The 9,729-nt window shown below is 43.7% G+C and overlaps 1 protein-coding gene across 1 annotated transcript in view; it reads left to right on the top strand.

The window, feature by feature from the left end:
• Positions 1 to 668, top strand: part of fam135b (family with sequence similarity 135 member B) — a 105,041-nt gene extending 104,373 nt beyond the window's left edge. The window contains exon 20 of the mRNA XM_063018054.1: positions 223 to 668. Coding sequence (XP_062874124.1) covers positions 223 to 428 — 206 coding nt within the window. The 3' untranslated portion in view covers positions 429 to 668. The remainder of the gene's footprint in view (positions 1 to 222) is intronic.
• The last annotated feature ends 9,061 nt before the right edge of the window (positions 669 to 9,729 follow it).

The following is a 9,729-nucleotide window of genomic DNA, read 5'->3' as shown; positions in this document are numbered from 1 at the left end:
GAGGTGTCCACATACTTCTGGTCAGCTAATAAGAGGAGGTGTCCACGTACTTCTGGTCAGCTAATAAGAAGAGGTCAGGTAATAATAAGAAGTGTACACATAATTCTGGTCAGTTAATAAGAAGAAGTGTCCACATACTTCTGGTCAGTTAAATGATAAAACAGTGAGAGTACGCTGACGGTCCTAATGTAAACATCCTGGTATTTCTGTGTCCACCACCAGGTCCAGTGTACACCGAGATGATCGACAACCTCCTGCAGCCGCTCCTGAAGGCGCCGCAGTGCCGCGTGATCCGCCAGAACGTGTTCCACGCGTTACCCAACACGGCTAACACGCTAATCGGCCGAGCCGCTCACATCGCCGTGCTGGACTCTGAGCTCTTCCTCGAGAAGTTCCTGCTGGTCACTGGACTGGATTACTTCAAATAATCACCTCTCACTTCGGGTAGCCAATCAGACAAGCCGCCAGCACCCTTCACCGTGTGGCAGCTGACCAATCAGAAGATCTGTTGTCCAAGAGTGGTCAGCATGTTAGACCAAGGCTAGGCTACTTCAACTGGCCTATAAGATCACACTGTAGGCTACTCTCTGTTGACCATTGACCAATCAGAGCTGTCCATAATTGATGCTGGTTTCAAGTCTTATTACCTCCATAGGTCCACCTCAGTAGCCGTCCACCTATAACGCTGAACGTGCTAGGATGCAGCTGACCAATCAGAAGATCTGTTGTCCAAGAGTGGTCAGCATGTTAGACCAAGGCTAAGCTACTTCAACTGGCCTATAAGATCACACTGTAGGCTACACTCTGTTGACCACTCACCTCCGTAGGTCCACCTAAGTAGCCGTCCACCTATAACACTGAACAGCTCATTTGGAAGTTGGGGTCAGAGCGCAGGGTCAGTCACTGTATGGCGTACCTGGAGTCAAGAGGGTCAAGAGTCTTGCTCAAAGGTCCAACAGTGGCTACAGTCAGATTAAACCATCTGTTGTCCATTTAAATCAGAGCTGACCAAAGGTGACCCAATCAGCCCTGTCCATAAGATGGGAAAAGGTTGAATAGGTTGCCAGATCCAAATCAGTGGTCATCCACCTCTAGAAATAGAAGCTACTGGGCTCACTTGGCACCATCCAAGATCCAGTATGACCTGTGAAGATGGAGGTCATGCCAACCAGTCTGACCAATAAGATTGGCAGCCAAATCAGATCAGCACTCAAGTACAAGACTAAAGACAACTGGAGGCAGCTGACCAATCAGATTCTGACTGGTCAGTTAAGCAAAGCTTAAAGCCACCAGTTTTACTAACCAGTCAGATTCCTCCCAGGTTGAAGCAGGTCTCGACCAGCCAGTCAAAAGGCGCATACAGTAAGTCGCCAATGGCCAATCAGAGTTGGCTGACCTACCTTACCTCCCTGTGGCCAATGATCCCCTAGTGGTCATCCAGTAGATCCAGTGGTCAGCTGACTAGCCCAAACACGATAGCACCAACAGACGTGCTGGTTAGATTGATGGGTCACTGTGGGTTTATGGGTCCCTGCTAGAGCTGCTCTGGTCACCTGCTGTTCCTGTAAAGTGGGAACACCTAGTAGCAGTGACCGCTCGGTCGAGCCAGATCAGTTCCCGAAATGTGCAATGATTCTTTCAGTTGCAACAACCAAGACTGGATTCCTAACTGCCTTTGGGTAGTGGGATGGAAGGGGTGGAAAAGGCAGACCAGTGTCCGGTCAGAACTTTCCAGGGCTCCAGATCTCAGAGAGAAGCTGGGGTCAGAGCGCCGGTCGGCTCATTAGACTTGCTCAAGGGTCCAACAGTGGCTACAGTCGGATTTGATGATCTCTGAAAAGATTGAATAGGTTGCCAGATCCAAATCAGTGCTCATCCACCTCTGTTACTGGGTTCAATTGGCACCGTCCAAGATCGAGTATGACCTGTAAAGACGGAGGTCATGCCAACCAGTCTGACCAATTAGATTGGCAGCCCAATCAGATCAGCGCTCAAGTACAAGACTAAAGACAGATAGAGGCTGCTGACCAATTAGATTCTGACTGGTCAGTTAGGCAAAGCTTAAAGCCACCAGTTTTACTAACTAGACAGACTCCTCTCAGGTTGAAGCAGGTCTCAACCAGCCAATCAAATGGCGCATACAGTAAGTCGCCACTGGCCAGTCAGAGTTGGCTGACCTACTTGGACCTAAGAAAATATATCAGATCTCTCAGCCAATAGCATCACACCAATAGTGGTCATCCAGTAGATCCAGTGGTCAGCTGACTAGCCCAAACACGATAGCACCAACAGACGTGCTGGTTACATTGATGGGTCACTGTGGGTTTTTGGGTCCCTGCTAGAGCTGCTCTGGTCACCTGCTGTTCCTGTCAAGTGGGAACATCTAGTAGCCATAACGGCTCAGTTGAGCCAGTTCGACTCCCGAAATGTGCAACAATGCTTTTAGTTGCAATAACTGGGACTGGATTCCAAACTGCCTTTGGGTAGATTGGTTAGTGGGATGGAAGGGGGGGCAGACCAGTGTCCGGTCAGAACTTTCCAGGGCTCCAGATCTCAGAGAGACGCTGGGGTCAGAGCACAGGGTTGGCTCATTAGGAGGCTTGCTCAAGGGTCCAACAGTGGCTACAATCGGATTTGATGATCTGTTGTCCATTTAAATCAAAACTGACCAAAGGTGACCCAAGCAGCTCTGTCCATAAGATAGGAAAAGGTTGAATGGATTGCAAGATCCAAATCAGTGGTCATCCACCTCTACAAATAAAAGCTACTGGACTCACTGGCACCATCCAAGATCCAGCATGACCTGTGAAGATGGAGGTCATGCCAACCAGTCAAACTGTGGCCATGCCAATCAGATGCTAACTGCAATGCTAAACATACCATGAGGTAGCTGACCAATTAGATTGGCAGCCCAATTAGATCAGCGCTCAAGGGGGCAGCTGACCAATCAGATTCTGACTGGTCAGTTTAGCAAATTTTAAAGCCACCAGTTTCACTAACCAGTCAGATTCCTCTCAGGTTGAAGCAGGTCTCTACCAGCCAATCAAATGGTGCATACAGTAGTCTATGGCCAATCAGAGTTGGCTGACCTACTTGGACTTGGAAAATACCAGATCTCATGACATTTATCCAAGTGGACAATAGGATCACACCCTCTAGTGGTCATCCAGTAGATCCATTGGTCAGCTGACTAGCCGAAGACAACAGTACCAATAGTTGCGCCAGTTACATTGATGGATCACTGTGGGTTTTTGGGTCCCTGCTAGAGCTGCTCTGGTCACCTGCTGTTCCTGTCAAGTGGAAACATCTAGTAGCAATAACGACTCGGTTGAGTCAGATCGGCTCTCGAAATGTGCAACAATGCTTTTGGTTACAACAACCAAGATTGGATTCCGAACTGCCTTTGGGTAGAACTTTATCACAAGCAGGAGACCTAGATTGTTTGAGTTAGTGGTCACCCTTAGTGGTCACCCACCTAGATGTTTGGGCAAAGCAGAAGGCAGTGGGATGGAAATGGAAAGAAAGGCAGATTAGTGTCCGGTCCGGCCCTTTCCAGGGCTCCAGATCTCAGAGAGACATAAAAATAGGATTCCATGGATTCCAGCTCATTTAGAAGCTGGGGTTAGAGCGCAGGGACAGCAACTGTATGGGTCAGGAGGCTTGCTCAAGGGTCCATCAGTGGCTACAGTCAGATTAAACGATCTGACCAAAGGTGACCCAAGCAGCTCATGGTTAGAAAGCTAAGCTACTTCAACCAGATCACACTGTAAGCTACTCGCTGTTGACCAGTGACCAATCAGAACTGTCCCTAGTTGCAGCTGGTTTCAAGTCTTCTCAGATTCCACCTCAGTAGCCATTCATCTAAAACACTGAACATGCTACGATGCAGATGACCAATCAGATTTATCCAAAATGAGACGCTCAGCTTGACCAGTCCAGGTTTCCAGGTCACAGAGGGTTTAACCTTTATCCATCCAATTAAAATCTTACACCCACCCACAGAAATCCCTATAAATGACCAGAATTTGGTCTATAAATAGCTGTAGGAAGGACACAATTTAATTGACGTCACTGGTATGGACCAGCAGCAATGACCTATGGATGAATATGTAGGGAGTTCCCCCCAGTGGTCAGCCAAAATTAGAATAGAACGTGTTTTTTCTGCATATCAGAGCACAGGGTTGGTCATTGTACGGGTTAGGAGGCTTGCTCAGGGCTACAGTCTACAGTCAGATTAGATGATCTGTATAAATCAGAGCTGACCAAAGGTGACCCAAGCAGCTCATGGTTAGAAAACTAAGCTACTTCAACTGTCCTATAAGATCACACTCTAGGCTACTCTCTGTTGACCACTGACCAATCAGAACTGTCTTTAGTTGCAGCTGGTTTCAAATCTTATCAAATTGCACCTCAGCTGAACATGCTAGGATGCAGCTGACCAATCAGATTTGTCCAAACTGACCCGTTTGATCCGAAATCACCAGCTTTTAACAGCCATTAGATTAAGACTACCAATTCAGTCAACCAATCAGAACGTTTCCAGGTCACTGAAGGTTTCCATTCTATAAATAGCTGTAGGAAGGACACACTTCTGTAGACGTCATCGGTATGGGCCAGCAGAAATGACCTGTGGATGGATATGTAGGGAGCCCCCCCAGTGGTCAGAAGAAATTCGAATAAAATGCCTTTTTCTGCATACCCCAGCTTGTTTGGAAGTTGGGGTCAGAGCGCAGGGTCGGTCATTGTACGGCTTAGGAGGCTTGCTCAAGGGTCCAACAGTGGCTACAGTCAGATTAGATGATCTTTTGTCCAATTAAATCAGAGCTGACCAAAGGTGACCCAGGCAGCTCATGGTTACAAGGCTAAGCTACTTTAATCGGCCTATAAGATCACACTGTAGGCTATTCTGTGTTGACCACTGACCAATCAGAATTGTCTCTAATTGCAGCTGGTTTCAAGTCTCATCAAATTGCATCTCGGCTGAACATGCTAGGATGCAGCTGACCAATCAGATTTGTCCAAACTGACCCGTTTGATCCGAAATCACCAGCTTTTAACAGCCATTAGATTAAGACTACCAATTCAGTCAACCAATCAGAATGTTTCCAGGTCACTGAAGGTTTCCATTCTATAAATAGCTGTAGGAAGGACACACTTCTGTAGACATCATTGGTATGGGCCAGCAGAAATGACCTATGGATGAATATGTAGGGAGTCGTCACCCCCTACCCCGAATGGCCAGCCAAAAATAGAATAGAACACCTTTTTCTGGGTATCCCAGCCATTAAGAGGCGCCCCTGGAGCTAAGAGGGTTAGGAGGCTTGCTTGATACATATCAGAGCCTGGATTCAAACCCACAACCTTTCGATTGACAGCCCAAAGCTCTACCCACTAGGCTACCACTGTGGAAAGGGGATTCAGCAGGCCACTGGTGAACAACGTCCTCCGATGAGGAGCTACCTTCAACACCGGAGTGTTTGGGAGTGAGACAACTGGCTCCACCCACCGGAGGCCAATCAGCCAATCAGATTTAGCCTATTAAACAAAATAAGAAGCTCACGAGGACAGACGGGGTGGCAGGATGGAAGCATTTATACATCCGCTAACTTCTATTCATGTATAAATCTGTGTAAATATGTATGTACAGTAATTCTAGAGTATAAAGTATATATAGGGACAATATATATAGAAGCAGTATATATATATATATATATATATATATATATATATATAGAGAGAGAGAGAGAGATAATATATGGGGGCTCAAGCGGGCGCTATAACACAGAGTTTCTAATGACTGTGGTTCGTGTTTCCATTTAAATGTGGACATTACTAACATTCGACGTGTCGCTCATACAGTATAAATGTATTTAAATGACCAAAAGTATTGGGACACTTGACCGTAAAACCATGAGCATTTATACTGAATCGCTTCCTCCTTCCTTTGCAGCTTTAATATCATCCATTGGAATGTGTCTGTGGGAATTTGTGCCCATTCAGATAATAGAGTCAGTGAGGTCAGGAGCTGATTTTAGAAGAGAAGAGAAGGACTGGCTCACAGTCCGAGTGTAATTCATCCCAAAAGTGTTGAGTTGAGTAACTTGAGCTCATTTACACACAGCTAGTCAAACCATGATCATTCTAAAAGAGAAAGGAGACTTCCCCAAACTGTTTCCACAATGTTAAAGCATATCATTTACCTTAAATCATTTGTATACCCTTGTAAGCAAGGGATGTGTCAGAAACGTCTAAATTCAATCATAAATAGGGGTGTCCACATACTTTTGGTCATGTGGTTTGTTCTCTCATTCCTGGTCATGGTCAATGTCAGTTGAATCTCAATACTTGAATAAATAGAAGAATCTTTAAGTAGGACATATTTATTATTATTTATTTATTTATTATCAACATTCAGCTTCAAAAGTAACTGGACGCTGCTCATAAGGTGCATCTCTGGAACTGGATGTCTGTCAGCAGTTTTGCATCTTCTTTTTTTTTTTGCACGGACATTTTTGCTCCTAATACGCTATGTGGTCAAAAGTATTTGAACACTTGATCATGATCTTGTCTGATGCCACATTTTAAAAACAAACAGTATTAAAACAGAGTGATCCCTATGTAATATTTGTAGCTAGAACAACAGCCGCCCCTCTGAGAAGTCTTCTCACAAGACTTTGAAGTATGTCTGTGTATGGGAATTTGTGCCCAATCGGTAAAAAGATGGCAGCATTTGTATGGCTGAAGAAAGCCTCAGTCGATGTTCCGGTTCATTCCAGAGCTGTTGAGTCGGGCTAATGTCAGGGCTCTGTGCAGGACGCTGGAGTTTCTTCATGTCTTTATAGAGCTTGCTTTGATGCTGGAACAGGAAAGGGCCTTCCTTAAACTGATGCTGCATAGTTCATTGATTTATCACATCTGTTAGCAACTGTTGTGGCTGAAACACACGAATTCAACAACTATAAGCGGTGTCCTAATACTTTTGTCCATATAGGATGCAAATTACGACAGACACATTAGCAGCTTTGCATATAGTGGATATAGTGGATGTAGTGGGACTTGAACTCACAAAATTCTGATCAAAAGTACAGAACCTTAACAAATGAACCAAAAAAAATGTAATAGGCATGAACATGAAATGAAAGTGTACATGAGCGCCCCCTTGTGGAGGCTTTCTGTACATCCTGTAAACCACAGTGGGGCCAGATTGCCACTGTTTTAATTAATTAATTATTTTTGTTTGTGTTTGATGGATTGTGTTGCCTGGGTCAGAAATCTTGGACAAAGTGAGGGTCTAGAGCAGGGGTGGGCAAACTTTTTCGCTCAAGGGTCACACTGGGTTTTAAAATTTGAAAGACGGTCCAGATCAGTAGCAGATTAAAGGGGATGAACTAATATAAATGACATGTGAAACTCATTACCTAAGAAGTACAGATTACCTACCTACATTATTTAATATCAGAGGGAACAGTGTTGTTAATCATCCTTTGTTTGGAGTGCGCCATCTAGTGGAATCAACTGAGACGCAGGGTGTTGCAGGAAAAAGGCAAATACTTACAGCAAGACCATAGTTTGCCCACCACTGGTCTAGAGACACTCGGCTTTGACTGGTTTGGAGAAGAAGAAACCACTCATGTTAAACCATGTTCCTGCTGTATTACGACAGTGTTCATATCAAGAAATGAATATTTTTTCATATGATTTTTTGTAGCTGGTATCTCATGTAGCAGGTGGATTACTCATGTTACTTGTACAGTAATGCAGTGTGGACTCAGTAAACTCTTCACATCCATCAATTTGTCTGATATCGTTTATTATTGATGCTGTGGAGTTTTCCTTTTGACTGGTAGGTAGCTGTAATGTTTGAGTCGATCATCTTCTAGATCTTCATCAGTGGTCACAGGACGCTGCCCACGGAGCGCTGTTGGCTGGATATTTTTGGTTGGTGGACTATTCTCAGTCCAGCAGTGACAGTGTGGTGTTTAAAAACTCCAGCAGTGCTGCTGTGTCTGATCCACTCATACCAGCACAACACACACTAACAGTAGACCCTTGACTTACGAATTTAATTGGTTCCGAAGGGCTGTTCCTAAGTCAAAATGTTCGTAAAGAAATAATGTAACTAGAATTAATCCGTGCCAGACCTCCCAAACTCCCCCTTACCTAACCTCTCTAATGTATTAAATGCTATTTTTTGTTATAAATAAAAGTATATTTGCTCTTAAATGTTAAGTTATAGAATAGACATTCCTGTAATAAACAATAATAAACAACAATACACAGTGGTACTGTACATAAACACACATCACATTTTAGTACAGTACGTGTGCTGTACCATACACCATAATACATTTCCTTCTTTTTATATAAAATGTATCTACCAGAAACAACAATAACTGTCATATTTCTCTATTATTTCTATTGACACCTACTGGCAGGAGTAATTATACAAAAACAAATAGTGATTTCTTTTTTTCATTTTTTCACCACTGTGTTTTCTCTGCACATTCTTTGAGGCCATTTTAATATTGAATTTTACAAAATATAAAGAAAACACCGAAAAAAAAACACCGTCCGCTGTCCGAATGTTCGTTCACGGTATATATATATATATTGTAGCGACCCGCTGCTGTGGACGAGAAGGGGGCGGAGCTTTACCCAGAAGGACTTGCGGCTGTGGTATTAAGATCTACCGTCACCGTGTTGATCAGCGCTGGGAATGGGCTGGCTACGCGAGAAATACATCATCGGCTGTGTGGCTGTGTGAATGTGGTATGAATGTCTGTGTGTGTGAAAGGGTGTTTGTCCACATGTTCACAAAAAGAGCAATTTCCTATCCCATCCTCGATGCCGACGCTACAATATATATAGAGAGAGAGATAGATGGTTGGAGTCAACTTGTTCGTGACGTCACGTCTTTTGCGAATTTTGGTTCGTAATCCGAAATTTGTTCGTACGTTAAGCTGAAAAAGATCGCTCGTAACCTGAAATGTTCGTATGGTAAACTGTTCGTAACTCAAGGGTCGACTGTATATATATTCTTATTAACAATATGTAGAAATACTGTACATGTAATATCTATCTACATTATGATAATTTTTAAAAGCATATAATTTTCTTTATATAATTGATTTATTACATCTGTTAGCAACTGCTGTGGCTGAAACACCGTGTCCCAGTACATTTGTTCATACGTTGTAGTTAAAGGGTGTGCAGAGTATAAATGTGATGTGAATATTTACACTAGAGGTACTTTAAATAGCAAAAATATATCCCCATAAAAAAGCCACTTTTTCTCCCTCCTACTTCCACACTGCTGATTTTTAATGGAAGAATAATTCTTTCACGCCTCGTGAATTTTTATTATGTATAGACTGTAAATATCAGAGCGCTCGTCGTCCTTGTCCAAAGTGGCACTTTCAGCTCTTTTTCTGCCCTCGTCAGTTTCATCGATCCTCTCTGCGTGTTTGGATTTGCTCTGAGTGACGGCGGTCGGTAAACTCTGTAGTTGGTGCCAGCGTGATTGGCACTGATTATGTCCTCTTAAGAAAATCAGATTGCGGAGGGTGCATATATTGACCAAGTGACTGCTCTTTTATGTGCATGTTAGTATGTATCAAGGGCAACCGTGTCCACTATAGGACAATAAGTATATGGACACCAGACCATGAGCTTGTTACATATCCCTATCCTTCACTCTTCTGGGAATTCAGTCTTCTATAGGAATTTGTG

This window comes from Trichomycterus rosablanca, chromosome 1, assembly GCF_030014385.1.
Source record: "Trichomycterus rosablanca isolate fTriRos1 chromosome 1, fTriRos1.hap1, whole genome shotgun sequence".
NCBI lineage: Eukaryota > Metazoa > Chordata > Actinopteri > Siluriformes > Trichomycteridae > Trichomycterus > Trichomycterus rosablanca.
This window is presented reverse-complemented; position numbering and strand designations above follow the sequence as displayed.